This window comes from Pristis pectinata, chromosome 27, assembly GCF_009764475.1.
Source record: "Pristis pectinata isolate sPriPec2 chromosome 27, sPriPec2.1.pri, whole genome shotgun sequence".
In the NCBI taxonomy this organism is placed as follows: Eukaryota; Metazoa; Chordata; class Chondrichthyes; order Rhinopristiformes; family Pristidae; genus Pristis; species Pristis pectinata.
This window is the reverse complement of record NC_067431.1, coordinates 6,700,933-6,720,419: the sequence shown is the minus strand read 5'-3', so window position 1 is coordinate 6,720,419 and position 19,487 is coordinate 6,700,933. Positions and strand designations below refer to the sequence as shown.

The following is a 19,487-nucleotide window of genomic DNA, read 5'->3' as shown; positions in this document are numbered from 1 at the left end:
CTACTTCTGGGCTACGTTCACAACTCTCTGCAATTTCTTGCAGTCTTGGGCAGAGCAGATGCCATACCAAGCTGTGATGCATCTGGATAGGATGCTTTCTATGATGCATCTGTAAAAATTGGTGAGGGTCATTGGGGACACGACTTCACCTTCTGAGGAAGTAGAGACGCTGGTGTGCTTTGATCTAACTAATATTGTGTACAATTTTAGCATAATCTGCCTCCTCATATATTCTAAGCCTTGGCTAATAAATGCATCCCATAAGACTTTTTAATCATCTTATTGTCCTGATTTGTTGCCTTTAAGCCTCTAAGGACTCCAAGATCCCTTTGTTCATTTAAACTCTTAGTATCCTGTCAATTATTACATGTATTTCCTTGCCCTTTTGGACTTCTCCAACTGCATTTCTTCACACTTTTTTGGGTTAAATTCCATTTGCCACTTCTCTGACCAGACCATTTATATCTTCATGAAGTCTAAAGCTTTCCTTCTCACTTTCTGCTGCAAACTTCTTTATCGTGCCCCCTACATTTAATATTAAATCATGAATGTACATCATAAAGTAGTGATCCTGATCCCGACATCCCTTGGAGTAAAAACTAATTTCCTCTTTAGATATTTTGCTAATGGTTTTAAATTTGATCTCTGGTTATTCAGCACTTGCCTGTGGGTATAATTCTCCAGCTCAAAGTATCATCATCTCGGTCACTTTTTAACTTGCTAACTTCCAAGAAAAACTCAATGTGTGGTGAAAAACTTTCTCCTCAGTTCTCATCAAGTTCTTTTACATGTATGACTTATAGTTATTAACCTACTTTCCATTTCCTGCACCTTTGTTCTATCAAACACCTCCCATTATTTCTCCGCTTAATCCTCTCCAAGGAGAACAGTCTCAGCTTTTGCAGTCTCTCAGTACAACAAAGTCCATCATCCCAGATATCATCTTTGCAAAATTCCTCTGCATTTCTGCAAGGCCTTGATATCCTTTTTAAAGTGAGGTGACCGGAATTGTACACAGCACACCGACGGAGGCCAAGCTAGTACTTAATAGCAATAATACCAAAATCTACCCCACACACCTATAGCCTTTGAGGCAGGATACCTTCAAAGGGTCAGCTTAGCTAATTAGCTGGAGCTCTGGAGTAACAGTTAAGTTCATGATCTACTAATTCAAAGGTGAAAGCGCTTGGAATAGAAAAAAAAAACGTGCTTCCTCCTATTGTGTATCCCCAATTTTTATTGGCAACCATAGCCTTGGCCTCCAAGGCTGTAACCTTTGGAAATCTTCCATAAGTCTGTCTGCATCTCTACTTCCCTATCCTCCTTTAAGATGTTCTTTAAGATCCAATTCTTTACCATATTGTATGTATTTTTCCTAAGGTCCCTAATATGCTAGATATAAAATTTTATTAAATAACACCCCTGTATAAAGTGCCTTGGGACATTTTGGCATTAAAAGTACTATATAAATGCAAGTTATTGTTATTTAACTTGGTCCCTCTCATGACTGCAAGACCTTCAAACTTACCACTTTGTTTTGTCTTTCCAGCCACCCACGGTTCTAAAACTCCCTTAAAACACAATATCTGGGCTGGTTTTTAATCTTATCCATTCAACCTGTAATGGTGCCCAGCACATTGGACTTCATTCTGAAGCAACGAGACTTCTCAAGATAAAATGTCCTAATTCAGCCCATTGTCTTTTCCAGGAATCTCCAGATGCCGAGGAAGACTCCCACATTGATTCCAAGAATGGAACAGATCAGGCTGTATTCATAGTTCCCTCCATATCTCCGGCTCGATCCCCAAGACCAAGTGGCCAATCACCCAGGCGATACAGCAGGTCTCCTGTTCGATCTCCTGCCTCTAGCAGACTGCAGAAGTCACCAAGCAGATCTCCCAGCTCACCAGCACACCAGAGGGGTGCCAACCGCATTATTCAGCCAACAGGAGTCCATATGATTGTGGAGCAAGATGAGGCTAATATGGAGGAAAATTAATGCCTAGAAGATTTTGTATCTTCCTTCACAGACACTAAATATATAGTAGGTTCAGAAATGTCAATATCAAAGCCTGGAACACATCCAAGGTCCTTCCCCTCTCACCCCCAGTAACTGCTTTTTCTGAGTGTACATGTAATGCTAGTAACCCTATCTCTTGTAACTAGTGTTCAGTATGGAAGCCCTTGGTGTAATTATATAATGTTCCATTTTTAAAATGTAAGTGGAATTATTTCCTTAGAGAACTCCCTGATCACCCTCTGGGTAATAAGGATGAAGGAACTAAAGGGACACAGGCATAAAATGATTGTTGGTTTAGGGTTTTGGCAGACAGCTTTCAGAATCGCCACTCTTAAAGTGGTCTCAGCTCTCCTGGTAGGTAAATATTCCACCAGACCTGGCCCTGAGTCAGGTGGATGAAGAAGATCCCAGTATTGACCTTCTGTACTGACCTGGCAGATCTTAGCTGAGGACTCAATAATTGGCTTCCTTGTCCTTGGGTTGGATGTGGGAATGGGCAGGTTTCATTATCCTGCTAAATGATGCATGAGTATGGACATGAATAGACATAAATAGGCCTGTTTTGATGCTTCAGCACATATATGCATGATAAAGGTTGGCCAATCTGCAAACGTTGATCCATTTTCATGTAGAGAAAACAATTGATAGACTGCTTTTCTTGGATACTCACACACTTTCAAGGGCCTGAACCAACACTGCAGTCATCAGTGGCAATTGTACATCTTTTGTCTTCCAGAAGCTAATATTGTTCATTCCAATGGATCCTATATCTGAGGTGACCTCTTTGAGGTCAGACAACCTGTCCAGGAATAGTCCTTTAAGCCAGGTTGGTTAGAGAGGTTTCAAAGAGAAAGGTTAATCTAAAACAAAAAGAATATCACTACATAATCAGGTACAGAAACAGCCAGGAAATGAAGGTAAGAAAGCAAATGATGGCTCAGGCAATGAAGTAATGGTTGTGTTTGGTTCCTCTAGAGTTAGGCTCAATCAAAAACAGGGCACCAAATTGATCACTTTTACACTTCAGGCTTTGGTGGCATACCCCATTGATTATTCTATACTATATGAAAACCAGAAATAATCATTAAAGATGATTTCTGGTGACTGTTGTTGGTAATACCTGATAATCATCCACTAACTTCCTGATCAAATAAAGTGCATGCATCTTCACATCAAGTAAGCATGGGAATTCAGCTTGGCTAAGAGGCTTCCTGCAGTCACAATAGTCTTCTACCATAGTCTAGGCTCCTGTACAGACAATGTCCGTTTTGGTGAGGTGCTGGAGTGCTGCTAGTACATGATCTGTATCCCAGCACCTCAGGGAGAGGGGAAGAGACAATCAGGAAACGGACAACATTGGATACAACTTACCCAAATCGTTTTTGGTCTCAATAATGGCTGGTGCCTTAAATTATTAATGTGATGTATTAATTTCTTTGTCCAAAAACACAGATTCTGCAGATAACAATATGGCTGATGGTGAGTGAGGTGGAACACTGTAGAGCAGACCCACAACACCTCCCCAGGCATATTCTCTGCTGTTGTCAAACAAAATATTGGTGGCTGTCTTCCTCTCATTCTTCTTTATTGACCAGCAGTCATGGGGGACAGGAAGATGCTTTTCCTGTTGCCAGTTTTCAATGATGAACTCTCCAAAATCAGCTTGTAAATTTAACTTGATAACGGGGACTGAAACCGTCATGCTTTTTCCTTCCTGTTCTCATGATCTCACTGTGTTTACATAGAAGAGAAAGAAAACATCACTGTGATGATGTCCAGGCAACTTATGTCATCTATGAATGCCAACCTGATGTAGATTCCAACCTCTCCCAATTCTCTGCCATTGCCAGCTATCCTCGGTCATCCCCTGATCTGGGGATCCAGAATCCTTGAGTCAGCCATAAGAACATAGGGGAACTCAGGACTCGATCCTTTCCTCAAGCCTCCCCTGTCATTTCCTTGTAATATTCAGTCTGATGGGTCTTGAAACCATAATAATTTTTGGGATGTTTACATTTCTTCGAAATAGAAAGAAGTTGCAGCTCCCATCAAGGTTACTTCACATTGAAAGAGTGCATGATTTTGTTTGCATCTATTGGTAAGCAACCCCGGTGCTTATGCATAAACTAGAAGCCAACATCACAAATACTTTGTCTAATCAGTATTCAGTCCTTCATTTACAATTTTAATTTTAACATGTATATTTTAATCAGTACACAAATGCACTGTATATGCTTGTTTGATGTTATCTTGACACTATAGCGTAAATGTGGAATTTAATATGTTTGATTCTTTGGAACAGTGTCCAAATATGTCTCCCCAAATCTCCAGAATGTTTAGTAGGTGACCTACATGCCACAATCATTGCCTTTTTTTTTGGTACAGTTCCATCTTTTATTCCTGCCATGTCCATCTTAGAGTTCCCTGTGCCATGTGACTATCCACAGTTGCCACATTACTGCATTCCAATCCTTTAACAGCCCAGTCACACTGAGCATTGTAGCCAAAAATCTTTCACAGTGAATGGTAGGGCACTGGGGAGTGTTGTAGAACAGAGGGACCTTGGAGTACACGTGCATGGTTCCCTGAAAGTGGCATCACCAGTACGCAGGGTGGTGAAGAAGGTTTTTTGGCACACTGGCCTTCATCAGTCAGGGCATTGAGTATAGAAATTGGAATGTTATGTCGCAGTTGTACAAAACATTGGACTTTATTCCAATAGGAATAAAGACAAAGACAAAGACTTTATTCCTTGGAGAACAGGAAACTGAGTGGTGATCTTATAGAGATGTGTAAAATCATGAGGGGCATAGATAGGGTGAATGCACACAGTCTTTTTTCCCAGGGTTGGGGATTCAAGAACTGGAGGACATAGGTTTAAGGTGAGAGGGGAAAGATTTAATAGGAACCTGAGGGACAGATTTTTCACACAGAGGGTGGTACATGTATGCCAGAGGAAGTGGTTGAGGCAGGTACTATAACAACATTTAAAATACATTTGGACAGGTACATGGATAGGAAATGTTTAGAGTGATATGTGTCAAATGTGGGCAAGTGGGACTAGCTTAGATGGGTGTCTTGGTTGGCATGGACAAGTTGGGCCGAAGGGCCTGTTCCATGCTGTATGACTATGACACTCTCCATTTGAAATTCCCACCTACCCCTTCAATGAAAAGTGGGCGGATATCATTCAGTAATTTTACTTTACAGCGTGGGTGGAAGGTGAGCGATGTATCTGAGCACTGTAGCCAAATATTGGTGTCTCCAGCAATAAAAACAAACTGCTGGAAACACTCAGCAGGACAGGCTGCCTCTGTGGTTAGGGGAACAGTTAACGTCTCAGGTCCAAGACCCTTCATTAGAATTGGGAAAGAGAGAAACAAGTTGGTTCAGGTGGTTGAGAAGGTGGGTGTTGGAGATGAGTGGAACGAAAGGAGTTTCACTGATAGGGAGAGACTGGATGACCTATGTGACAGTTAAGGGGCAGATTAAGTCATCCAATCTCTCCCCATCGGGGAAGTTTGTTCCATCCATTTCTCCCTGCCGCCACATTCTTTGCTACTTAGAATACATTGTTCCAAGTTCTGGTGAAGGGTCTTGGATCTGAAACGCTAACTGTTTCTCTCTCCTCAGATGTTGTCTGACCAGCATGTTGTCTATTTATTTCAGATTTCCATTTTTTAAAATTTTGATTGGCACCTCCAGTGTGCCTTACCTGGTGCTGTTAGCCCTAAATAACCAATATCTCCAGATTAAATATTACTCTTGGACAGGAGATCATGAATGTATGGACCAGGTGAGATTCTATTTTCACCTGACCATTCCAAAGGCTTCAATTTTTAAATAGAAGTAGAACTCAGTTTTGCAGTTAGATCAGGAAAAAATGTCAAGATGGAAATAAATAGATTTTGTTAAGAATACTAAGCCAAGGTGGGTAAATGGAGTTCAGAATCAGATTACACATAATGTAAATAAATGGCAAAACAGGCTTGAGATGCTGAATGAATTACACCTGTTCCTATATTCTCATGCTCTGTCCCAGCCAGTGATGATCTAGCTCATGCTGTTTCAGTAAGTGGGTTAGTGTCATTTAGCTGAAATTTATTTACATGCTGACCGTGTCATAGAGATGAGATCTGTCAGAAATTTGCATGTATTGATATGAATGTCAGTCTTGCCCTTGCTCCTCCCAACTCATTCATACCTAATTCCCATTGTCAGTCAATGGAACTGTGTGAGTGGATCTGATATAATCCAAGTTTAATGCTTGCTTTAGAAAATGAGAAGCCCTTATATTGCTTGGATACCAGTAGTTTGGACTGACCACTAATCGAACAGAACCTGTTCTTGATTTGGTACCTGGATAGAACATGTTATTTCAATGGTTTAGACACCATTTTGAGGCATGCAGGCGTCAGTAAATTTAGACTTAATTCTCCTAATTTTGGGAGAATTGACAAGAAGCTGTGACAAATATCAATAAAGGTTTATTGCAAATTCCCATACCTCAGTCTCAAATATTTCTTTAAAATCTTTTTCAGAAGGCATTAAAAATGTTACATTCAAGCCTTGTTTCTTGGCACCAATATATCTAATGGCATAGTTCCCAAACCCACAGATATGTGGATATTACAAATGTGATCCATTTGGATTGATTTTGTTCTGTATCAATCAATCACATCACTACAAATGAAAGTAGGAATCTATTGAGACAGTTAGGCAAAATCTCCAGGAATTTTGTTGAATGCAAGGGAATAAATTTTGACCTGTTGAGAGTCAATATTACATCCATTCCAATATTTATCTTAATCATTAACTTCATTAAACATTAAAATTGAGAGAGATACAAAATGAAGGCAGTCATTGCTTTTAATTTTCAAATATTTTAACTAAATTTAGCTTTTAATTTTTGTTTTGCAATCTGTTAATAGATATAAATATGACTCTACCAAAACATTAAAGAAAAATTAAAATATTAGGAAATTTTTATATGTTGTGGCCGTCCAGGGGTAGGCCCTCACAATGTGACACCCGAGGCCTTCCCTGTTCTGAGCCCATCCTGCGTGGCTGGACTGCTGTTTTGGGGGGGGGGTGGGTGGGAGAAGCGGTGGAGGAAGTGGAGTGGTGGGTCTGGCTGTCAGCTCATTCAGAAATATCATCATCATCACCACATCGCTGACTGTGGGCACTTGCGATGCACACTTCGGACAAGGGTCTTCCACCTGAAATATTAACTGTGTTTCTCTCTCCACAGATGCTGCCTGACCTGATGTTGCCCACATTTTCTGTTTTTACTTATATTTCCAGCATTTGCAGTTTTTTTATATATATATATCAATGAGAAGTATTTCAGCAATTCAGCAATTCAAAACTTTGTCTTTGCTTCATGCCAGTTAATTTCTAGGTCTTCATGGTGATGTGGTGTATCTCACGGGGTCTGTCATTCACTAGGTATCCATACACAATGTGTAGCAAGGCAGGTCGTCCCAAAGACACCAACAATGCTGGGCGATTCCACAAGACCTTGCTCCGTCTGCAAGTGGATCGGAAGGACTCACTGACAATGTGGCAGGTTGATGACGCCAGGCAAACATCAGGGGCTGTAGCGAGGCTGGTGGATGATACCAGTAGGCAGCAATTGAATTCTCCAGCTCTCTGAAGCTTTACTTCAACATTGAGATCAATAAACAAAAGAACCATTCACAACAGCCATAAAATATAACCACTTTCAATTTTATTCATTTATCTTACATAAGGTTAAAATACTACCATTTAAAAAAGATTGTATTGCTAAAGTCTGACTCATTGGTCAATAAAACATTGGAGGGAGCATCCCAAAGCCACCTGTGTGCAGGCTACGTGGATCTCCGAGCTCCATTTGGAATGAGCGAGTGCATGCAATTTGTGCTTGCCCCTTTAAGGGGTAATTCCTATCAAGTTTATCCTTTATTAAATGACTTATCCCATTCACGAGTGTTGAACAACATCCTCAGGATGCAAAATTGGATCGTTTGCAGCACTTAATGGTTATTAATTTACATCTTTTTTTTTCTCAGAAGGAGGAAGTGCCTTTAAGTAGCGGGTATTGTGGTCAAAATCAGACAAAAGGCCAGAAAAGATATTCAGTCCCCTGGATTGTGGAATGTGAATTGCATAGCTGAGATATAAACTGAGTTATTCACAAGCAACTGCAATCAGGAGCTGGAACTTGATGTGATTTTTCTTTCCTGATTCCAAGCTCATGATTGGGTGGAGCACACCATTTGAATTAGCTGACAACCCTACACCAGGACTATAAAGCCAACAGCTGCAATGCCAGTGTATGCAAGAGTTAAAAAGGCAATGCAGCAAACTGAAATAGTTCCATGGAGAAATGCTACACTCCGCCCTGACCAGTTCCGCCCACAAGACTAAAGGAATTTTAAGGCTTACAGACACTTTGTTCCAGTAACCATGGCAACACACCTTATATAAAGCAATTCTATTAAAATTCTGAAGGGGGAATTTGGCACTTCTTAAAGATGGGGGGGGGGGGGAAGGGGGCTATAGCCTCACCCACCCATCTGGAATTAAGTGAGAATATTTATCTTATTACATTATGAATAATGAAATACCAAATGTTGTAATTTTCCTTTTTTGTTGTAGCCCTATGTCAGAAACCACATAGTCAATAAGATAGTACTTGCCTGCCATCAGCCTTAGATCTTAACTGGAACATAGGAGCTGATCAGAAACATTACTAGAAAATAGCTCATAAACTCAGCAGCATTTTTCTCATAGGTTTCTCCAATTATGTGTACATCAATATTTCCTTTCCCTTGGAGTTGTATCTCTCAGAATCAGAGAAGATGTACAGCAGAGAAGACAGCTATTCGGCCCATTGTGTCCATAATGGTCAAAACAGAGCAGTCCGGCCTCATCCCATCTCCCAGTACCTTCCTTTCCATCAACTGCAAAACATTCCACTGAAAGCACTCTCTGATCACTTGACTGGGCCACTCGGAATGCTATATTTGCTAAATTAAGTATAAATGTGACACACCTCCTCTCCACAACATCATCTGTTGGATTCCAGCTCTTCCAATATTCCAACTCTGTCTTCATTGTCCCCTCTTCAAATATTTCCCCACCCCCCAAGCCTGCCCCCTCTCCCTCCTCTACCTCAATTATTCCTTTCTCTACACTTGTTCTGCCTTTGAAGCCCGCACTTGATGCCTGAGTCACCACTGGACAACATCTTTCTGCTTTTGCTTAGGATTTTTCAACCAAAGCATCTGTGTCAGATTTACACACTAACTTAAATATGTAAAGTATCCAAAATAGAAGTAACTCATAGCAACCCTACAAGGCACAACAATTACAAATTCTGGACATATTCCTGACCAATCACCACAGGGCTGCCTATTGCCCCCATACTGTTGGTTGCCAGACACACCCATTCTTATGATGCACTGCCTTTCTACACCAATCAGAAGGTGAACAGACTTTTTCTTAACCTGATTGGGTAAGTTTTGACCATCAGTCAACTGCCTTTTGCTGACCCATGTGCAACATTTTTAAATAATGTGTAGGAAGAGGATTTAAACAAAACAATTTCAATGCTGTTGTTTATTTTCCTGAGTTGCTCTTGGTAGTGTCCAAGGAATGCTGTTAACTCCTGGAGACCCCAGGGCTATGTTGGAACCATATCAATATCAACATTTAATAGAACCAAATGGATTATATACAGGCTAAGGAGATGCTGCAGAGAAGGAAAAAGGTGAAATGGGAGCCAGGTAAGCGTGGGTTCTCTCAGGAACTTCTGAGCAAAAATATTTTAAACATTTTGGGTCTTAACATTGATTTTTGGCTGCAGGATGGAACTGCAAATGTCCACTGCTGCCATCCAGTGGCCTTGGTGCAGTACTGCTTGTAAATACATTCCCCGTCAGGCACTTTGGGTTTACAATTGTGCTGGTGAACACCTGAGTATTGAATTAGATTAACTATAGTGACAATTATAACAAAGGCATAGTGAGCTGCATCTATCATATCGCTGACTGCTGTGCTTCATTAGTAATGCAGCTCTTAGAATACACGTGGTGCTTTATCCAGGGATTTATATACAAAAAAAGATCTTTTCAATAATGCTACTGGGATGCTATCCAGACTTCGACCAGAATCTGAACACTTAATCCCAATGGTCCATGGCCAATCAATTCAGTTACTGTACAAAAACCAGAGCAGTAAACTTCTGATGTTCGCTCCATCTGTAAAGAATCGTGAACATCAAATCACTCCCCCTCCACCTCTATTAATTACAATTCCTAATTAGAAAAATCACCATCCAAATGTAATCAGAATATTGTGCTTTGCACAAGTTATCTTTCAGATGCTGCTTAGTCCGAGACAAAGGTTTCACCAGACCAAGTTCCTTCTGCAACTCATTATCAAATGATTGTTTTCAGCTAAGCTTGTCAAATAAATATATCTTAGCCACAATATTTGTGGCAGAGATATTCTGATATTTACAAAAATGTACCACTATCCTGATAGGAGGCATCAACAGCACCTCCTGTCACCTTACTGCCTGTCACCTGTAAACTCTGGTAGAATTGCAACTGTTGATTGGAAGATTCTGTGTGCATCTGAGAGGCTGCACAGCCTTGGGATGACGGAACAAAAGTAAATGGACTGTCAAGAACCAAGTAAACTACGACTTGGCCCATGATGTGCTTTGACGATGTTTTTGTGTTCATTGTGGTTTCATGGAAAGTTTCTGTGCCTGATTAAGGTCTCCTTTGCTTTTTCTTTCCCTTCCCTCTCATTAATGGACCAGCTTTGTAGCCTTGTCAGTCTCCCTCTCCTGCTCCACCTTCAGGACCTGCTTTCCAACGTAGGCACCAGTTCCCTGACGGTTCAGTTGAAGCGGTCAGCTCTCCGCCTCCTTCCTGCACCAACTGCCACAGCAGCAGCTCAACAAGCGCGCGAGGCAGGGCAAGTGCTTCCACCAGGCAGAGTGGGAGGACGAGTGCATCGAGACTAGGTCCTCCTGTGATACCACAAGCATGGCTTCCTCTGTCTGAACCGAGGCAGAGGAAGAGGGGCTCAGAGCCTCCCGGAAATTCCGGAGAAACCAAAGGCCTTCGCTGGACAGGCTGGAATCGGCAGCTGTAATAAGAAAGAAAATAAGGTATTATTTTGATTGGTGATAATAGATTTTTGCCATTTTGTGGCAGATACTTTGTAGTAAAATTTCCTGATCTCTCACCGTAATCTCAGAACATAGGGCTAGAAGCAAGCCATCCTCCCCTTTGAAGCTCCCAGTACAATCAACAATAATTCTTGTCCAATCTCTATTCATCCTTAATAACCCTCCTTATCAAAAATCTACTAGTTTTCAATTTTCCAATTGGCCCACATTTCACACAGCTTTGGAGTGGGTGCTTTCCAGATTTCATTCACCTTTGTGTGAAGAAGTGTTTCCCAATATCTCCAACAGGCTACCTCTGATAAACTGCTGCCCATTGTAGTGTAATCCCTGAATAAACGGGCCTTGGAAACCCTGACTGTTAATGCTCTTTCTCTAGTTGAGGTGGGAGATTAGAAGAATCCCAAAGGAAATTTGGCTCAATTGGCTGGGTGTGCGTTCAATCCCACATGAAGAAGAGACCTGCTGTCACTGGCTCCACAAAGAGCTCCTGGCCAGAAAGACTCACCACATCTTTATCACTAACATGCATTCTTGCACAGGCTATAAATCACTCATAAATTCAACCAGCATCATTTGTCCACTAGCAACCAGGTAGAGTTCCCTGAGTTCATGCCAGACTTTTAGAGCCAAAAGAGAAAGGAATCTTGAATCCCGTTGCCCCTGGTTTGACCAGAGCCCATGTCATTGGGCATTTCCAAGATCTAAACCAACTGGATGGATCTTGTTTGGTATTAAGAAAAGCAATATTTTAGTCATTTAGTTAATTGTTGGGATGGGGTATTGTTTGCAAGCATTCTCAGTCTCTGGTTTCTTTGTCAGGGTCACAGAGCGACACAGCACACAAACAGGCCCTTCGGCTCACCAAACACCCAATTTTTACACTAATCCTTCACCAATCCCACTTCATTCTTCACACATCCATCCAGATTCTACCTCTCACCTACATATTAAGGGCAATTTTTGGTGGGCAATTAACCTACCAACCTCCACATCTTTGGGATGTGGGAGAAACCCAGGGCAAATATACAAACTCCAGACAGACAGCGCCTGAGGTCAGGATCGAACTCAGGTCACTGCAGCTCTGAGGGAGCAGCTCTACTGGCTGCACCACCTCTCATGCTGGTGAGTCTTCACGTTGAACCCATCGCTGCTGCCAGAATGTGGATATACATCCAAATCAGGATGGTGTGCGACTTTGATGTGACTTTGGTGCTGCTCCAATGTATTTGCTGAGTTTGTCTTCTGGATGATGGAGGTCGTGAGTTTGAGAAGTGCTGGCAAGCTGCTACAGGGCACTGAGATGTTCATGCACACTGCAACCCCGGTGGATGAGTAAGATGGTGGATGAGCTGGTGTTCAAGCAGGCCGTGTGTTGAAAGCAGAGACCATTTCACCACAGCCCTGACTGTCCTCCCCCGATTATGAACACCCAACTTATGTACAGCCCGTACATACAGACAAGCGTTTGGGAGACCGGCGGGATGGATTTGCCAACTGCTGCGGTGCTGGAGGCATCTTCTGCCGGGTGGGAACTTGGTTTGTGGCAATATCATTGCATCTTGCAGAGAAATCTGAATGGTTGTGTTAAATGCCCTGGTTTCACTGCATGTCGCCCTTGGTTGGCCTACGTTTTTATTTAAATATACTGCTGGGTGGCCACATTTCTGACTTGCAAACTGTTCGGGCTACGATGAACTCTCAGGAATGGACCTGGGGAGGACCTGAGAAGATTCTTGAGTGCTGTTCTATCACCGACTTCAGGAACGTGTTCAAGGCTGAATGAATCTGAATCAAACAATTACTAGAAAAGTTCTCAGAGACTTCAGGGCTTTTCCGTTTAGTGCTCTATAGTGTCCTGAAGTTGGAACCACATTGTGACAGTTGACATGGAATAATTGAATGAGAAACACTGGTAGGACTATAAACATTAATGCATTCTGAGAGAAGAGGATGATGTGCATAAACATGGGGCAATGGGAAATAAAGCCTAAGCTCAATAAATATAGCCCTCACACTGGATTTTAAAATAATGAAAACATTGATGCCTGTTCTGCTGAGTACTTCCAAGGGTAATGATAACCAGAGTCTACTGGGAAGGGACAGCCAACAAACATAAGAATACACCAAAAAATAAAGTCAGAGTAAGGAAAAAATAAGATAAAATTTAAAAGCAAGAAAGCAAAAAGAAATGGGGAAGGTAGTTCACACTAGATTAGGCAACTGTTAGCATTTTACTGGGGTCAGTGAGAAAGGAAATGAAGTAATACCTCAATTTGGGTTACTATGGATGTATGTGAAATTGTGGTGTGTGGGAATAAGGTTGGTGAACTACAGACACTGGTAGCCACAGAGGAAGTGGTAACAGAAACTTGGCTTAAAGAAGGGCAGGGCTGGGCACTAAATATTTCTGGATGAAAAGGGAGGAGGGGGAAGAAAGGAGGAGGGTCAACAGTATCAATTAAAGGAAATAGCACAATGTTGAAGAGAGAGGATGGTGAGGCAAGGTCAAAGGCAGAATCTGTTTAGTTAGAGCTAAGAAACAGAAGTTACACTGCGCGGTGTATTCGGTAGGTCACCGACGAGTAGGGGAGATATAGAGGAACAAGTATGCAGGGAGATCACAGAGAAGTGCAATAAGAGGGTCGTTATAATGGGAAACTTTAATTATCCCAATATAAACTGGGATAGGAAGAGTGTTAAGGGAAGGGAGAGTGAATGGTGTCTCAAATCTGTCCAGGATAATTTTCTAAAGCAAGTATCTGGTCCAATGAAGGCGGCGGCATTGTTGGATCTGGTTCTTGGCAGTGAAGTGGGTCATGATTCAGCAGGAGAATTTTTAGGAGATAGTGATCATAACATCATAAGATTCAGGTTAGAAACAGAAAAGCGTAGGGAGCAACCTAAAGTTAATTATTTGGAGGAAGGCCATTTTCAGTGGGATGAGATTGGATCTGTCCCAGGTGAGCTGGAACCAAAACTTGACAGGCAAAACAGTAGCAGTGTAAATCACCTTTAAGGAAGAGATCATTCAGGTTCACTCGAAGCTCATTCCCATGAGAAGAAATGAAAGAACAAACAAATCCAGAGCTCCCTTGATGATGAGAGATCCAGAGGAAGTCATGGAAGTGCTCGGGTTATAAATGCCAGTGAGAACTAGACTGATTACAAAAGGAATCAGAGAGAAAGTAAAAACTAAAATAGAGAGATTATGAGAAAAGGGTCAACTGCCAACATAAATGGGAATCCAAATATGTTGTATAGGGATGTAAATCATAGAAGGTAGTGCATGGAGAGGTATGACCTATTAAGGGCAAAAATGAACGTGGAGACTGAGAACATTATTAAGGTACTAAATGAGTACAATACATCTGGTGTGAGGGTGCTTCCAAAGTAACAGTGAAGGAGGAGACACTGGATACAATAAAAGTTAATAGCATATGGGTATTAGGAAAGCTGGCCGAACCAACAGTAGGCAACTCACCAGGACTGGCTGGGCTGTATCCCAGAACACTGAGGAAAGTATGGGAAGAAATCACAGGGACACTGATCATCATCTTCCAATGGGAGTGGTGCCAGAGCACTGGGGATTAGCAAATGTTACTCCCTCGTTCAAAACCGGAGTAAAGACTAGCCTAGCGACCACGGGCCAGTCAGTGTAATGTCGGAGGTGGGGAAGCTTTTAGAAACATTGATCTGGGACATGATGATCATCATTTGGAGGAAAATGGATTATTTAAGGTAGACCAGCATGTTAAGGGCAATTTGTGTTTCACCAATTACATAGAATTTGATAGTGTTTCACCAATTTGATGAGCTAACAGATAGTTGAGGAGAGTACTGCAGTCGATGTGGTATATGTGGACAGCTTTTGATAAGGTGCCATTCAACAGAGGTGTAGGAGCAGAGGACCTGGTGAAAATAGCAGGGCAGGTTGAGAAGCAGTTAATGAAGCATAAATATTAACAGGCATAGAGCATAAAAGCGGGGAAGTCATGCTACACACTGGCCTGGTCTCAACTGGATGTTTGAGTTCATTTCTGGTCACCCCATTACAGGAAGGCTGTTAAGGCGTTGGCGAGAGCCCAGAGGAGGTTTATGAGAATAGTTCATGGGATGAGGGATCACAGTTACAAAGGTAGATTGGAGAAGATGGGACTCTTTTCTTTGAGGAAGACAAGGACTGGGGGAGGGCAGGATTAAATGAAGCATAAAATGATGAGGGATCTGTAGGTGGAGCCATTGAGGAGTTTTTTTATTCCCCCCCCCCCCCCCCCCCACAAGATATTTTAGGAATCTGGAACACAGTGCCTGCAGATGTTGGTGGATAGGTTCCACTGTGGCCTTCAAGAAAAAAATGGATAAATATATGGTGGAGAAAAATTTGCAAGGTTACACAGAAAGCACCAGTGGGTGGAACAAGTGAGTTGCTCTGGTAGAGACCTGGCATGGACACGATGGGCTGAACAGCCTCCTGTGCTGTACCCATCCTATGATTCCAATACTCTAGGATTTCCAGTCTCTGTACTTTTTTGCTCCAAGAATTGTAGACAATAGATTTATTTGAACCAACCTGGCTCTTCCCCATCATAAAGCTTGGCAAATTTGTTTAACTCCAGCTTGGGTAGGCATTGTTCCACAGACACCCAGCGCCCAGTCACGGGGCACAGCAACTCTGTCGGCTGGTACAGGAGCTACAAAGGAAAATATAGAGATTAACCCAGGCTCAGTTCAATGGACCAGAACAAAGCCTTCTAGAAACTGAGTGGAATATGAACGATGCAAAAGGTTTTGTTGAACCTGTTTAACTTTCTGCTCATTCTAATCAGTTCACACGCATTTGAAATAAGTGATTAAACGTAGAATAACAATACAGTACTAAAAAGGCAATGTTACTTGGTTCAGTAATGAGTGAATGCAGAGATGCCTGGGGTGTGATGCCACCACTGGTGACCTAATGATGTCACCCGTGACACGGAACCTGCTCCAAGATGCAACAATGTTAAAACTATACCCCTATGGTGAAGTGGCAAAGTTGCTGTGATATACCAGTGTTACCTGTGATACACCAGTGTTACCTGTGATAAGGCACCTGAGACTTGTGATTGGATGTGCCCACTCCCATGTGACACCAGCACCTGTGACATGATGGTGCCACCTGTAACCTGATGCCATCGTCACCTGAATCAAGGGATGACATCATCACATGTCAGCTCAACATGATGTCATCCCTTGTGGTACAATGGTCTCACTTGTGACACTCGTGTCGTCAAGTAGGCTTCCAAGAAAAAAAAAGGAGAATTAAAACCCTAAAGGCATAGAAGAAATAACAGAGATCCACTGCTGAGGAATTTTAAAGCACATCTTTCAAAATCATTCAATGAAGACTTTTGTGAAGAAGTCTGAGACACATTTCATGCAGTTTTTGAACCAATCCAAGAGGGCAGTTATAAGTCAGCCCCTTTGACGTGCATCTTTAGCTCTGTAAAAGTGAATGGTAGACTCTCCACCTTAACAGAGCTAAGGTTGAATGCGGAGAGGATATTTCCTGTTGTGGAAGAATCCAGATCTAGGAATCACTGTTCAAAAAATAAGGAGTCATCCATTTAAGTTAGGGGTAGTGTCACCTGTGAAGTGATGCAGTAACCTGGCACCTGATGTCATCACCTGTGGCACAAATGACGATACCTTAACATGGCAATGTTGGCTTTAACAATGATGTCACCTCTTGTGGTACAAAGATATGAGCTGTGACATGGTGATCACACCCGTGACACTTGTGTTGTCAAGTAGGCTTCCAAGAATAAAGGAGAATCAAAATGCAAAAGGCGTAAAAGAAATAACAGAGCCCACTATTGCGTGGAGATGCAAGAGACTGCAGATGTTGCAATCTGGAGCAAAGTAACAAACTACTGGAGGAATTCAGCAGGTCAAGCAGCAGTTGTAGAGGCAAAGGGATGGTCAATCATCCCTCTTTAGAAAATTTTAAGGCAGAAATAGATAGATAGATTCTTGATAAACAAGGGGATGAAAGACTACCATGAATAAACAGGAACGTGGTATTGAGATTACAATCAGATTGCCATGATGTCATTAAATGGCAGAGCAGGCTGGGGGGTGGGGAGGCGGCTTGGGGAGTCGAGCGGCCTAGTTCTTCCAATTCATATGTTTGTACGTACATACAATGTACGCATGTACATCCAATGTTTGTATGTGTGTATTGCTGCCTTTCAGACATGGTCATCCTGTCTTAGTCTAAAGACTTTCGTGACTCAGCAGAGTAAGCCAATCACTCAGTGCTGCTCACTTGCTGAGACTCAGTCATGGACCTCTCACTCCATGGTCCCCACAACATTAGCAACCCATAGTTCTGCAATTAGAAGAAAGGTTTATGTCTCAATTCCATCAAATAAAGTCAACAGTGTCAAGACGTACAAAAAGATGAAGTAGATTGTGTGAATGAACATCTGAATCAATTTAATGCAATGTAAGGCTTAGAATATGAGAGAGGAACTTCCTACAGCCTAAGTCAGCTTGGATTTTACCTTTTTCAGTTCACTAAACATGATCCAGATGGAGATGGGAGTGCCATGAATCCAGCGGACAAGTTATCACAGTTGCCAGGAACAATTACCTGAGATAAGAGTCGTTTCCCACCTGACATAGAGACATACAGCATGGAAACAGGCCCTTCAGCCATTTGAATCCACACCATCCATTAACCACCTATTTACACTAATCCTACATTAATCCCATTTTCTTCTCCCCCACATTCCCATCGACTCCCCCTAGATTCAACCACTCACCTACAATTGGCCAAATAACCTACTAACCCACTCATCTTTGGGATGTGGGAGGAAACTGGAGCACCCAGAGGAAACCCACGCGTCACAGGGAGAACGTGCAAACTCCACACAAACAGCACTAGAGGTCAACGCAGGTCACAGGAGCTGTGAGATGGCGGTTCCACTAGGTGCAGCACTGTACCAGACTCGTACAGACACAACACTCATTCTTAATTTGCAACTGATTTCTCACCTGTACCATGCATTGACAGAATAAAATTTGCCCAAGGTTTCCTGAAGACAATCATGCTTACCTTATATTTTACTTTAACGCATGAGTGCACATAAGGGCCCAAGTAATAATACTTCATTCTCGGAACCTTCTCATTCAGTCTTTGGGTTAGTGCTATTTCCCTGGAAGACAGGAGAAGTAGTATCACACTTAGCAGCCTGTATAACTCAAGACGCCCTCCCTAAGATAAAGCATCAGTTCAATTTGGAACAATCCCTTCCTCCGCCCTTTACTACTGAGAGCTATGGATGCTGAGGCAGTACAAGTATTTTGAAGGCTGAGATGGATTTTTGGATGGAAGAGAAATACGGGGGTACAGGAGGCAGGAGATGAGGCCAACATCAGATCTGCTATGATTTTAGAGTTGTAGGGTCATAGAGAGATACAGCATTGAGTCTATGCCAACCATCAAGCACCCACTTACATTTAACTCCCTCACCCCCCCCCCCCCCACAGAGTCTACTCATCTACACACTAGGAGCAGTTTACAGTGTCCAATTAACCTAATGTACATCTTTGGGATGTGGGAAGAAATCAGAGTACCCAGGGGCAAACCCATGCAGTCATGGAGAGAACATGCAAACTCCACACAGGCAGCACTGGAGGTCAGGATTGAACCCAGGTCTCCGGCGCTGTGAGGCAGCCGCTCTACTAACTGCATCACTGTGCCGCCCATCTCACTGAATGGACCACTCTTGTTCCTGTTTCATGCTCGGGCACACACGCAGGGGAGGCGCAGTCCAGAGCTCTGTTTACACCTCCCACTAATGGTGGACATTTCCTCTGCAGAAAATTATAAACAATGTTTAATATTTAATTACAAATACAAGAAGGGAATCTTGCCTTTGTTGGGTACACATTAGTCTCGCTGTTTAAAGTAGCAAAAATATAGGTTGGAGAGACAAGAGAATGCAAATGCTATATAGAACATAAAACACTACAGCATAGCACAGGCCCTTTGGCCCACAATGTTGTGCCCACATTTTATCCTACTCTAAGAACTATCTAACCCTTCCCTCCCACATAGCCCCCTATTTTTCTATCATTCACGTGTCAATCTCTGGAGCAATAAACAAACCGCTGGAGGAACTCAGCGGGTCGAGCAGCATCTGTGGGGAAAAAAGGAACTGTCGGCGTTTCGGATCGAAACCCTGCACCAAGACTCAATATATAGGTACATTAAGTAAACCTAATACCTAT

General features: G+C 42.3%; 2 protein-coding genes across 4 annotated transcripts in view; one reads left to right on the top strand and one right to left on the bottom strand.

The window, feature by feature from the left end:
* Positions 1-6,523, top strand: part of LOC127583749 (hepatocyte cell adhesion molecule-like) — a 56,492-nt gene extending 49,969 nt beyond the window's left edge. The window contains exon 7 of the mRNA XM_052040053.1: positions 1,709-6,523. Within this exon, the coding sequence (XP_051896013.1) occupies positions 1,709-1,999 (291 nt within the window). The 3' untranslated portion in view covers positions 2,000-6,523. The remainder of the gene's footprint in view (positions 1-1,708) is intronic.
* A 1,185-nt stretch (positions 6,524-7,708) lies between these two features.
* LOC127583788 (arginyl-tRNA--protein transferase 1-like) overlaps positions 7,709-19,487 on the bottom strand; it is an 80,645-nt gene continuing 68,866 nt past the window's right edge. For 2 of the 3 annotated variants that reach the window (XM_052040140.1, XM_052040141.1), the window contains exons 9-11: positions 18,310-18,409; positions 15,784-15,904; positions 9,188-11,170 (exon numbers count right to left, since the gene is read on the bottom strand). In XM_052040140.1, the coding sequence (XP_051896100.1) occupies positions 10,932-11,170; positions 15,784-15,904; positions 18,310-18,409 (460 nt within the window). In that variant the 3' untranslated portion in view covers positions 9,188-10,931. Of the gene's footprint in view, positions 11,171-15,783; positions 15,905-18,309; positions 18,410-19,487 lie in introns of all 3 variants that reach the window. The other variant, XM_052040139.1, reaches the window with a different exon arrangement.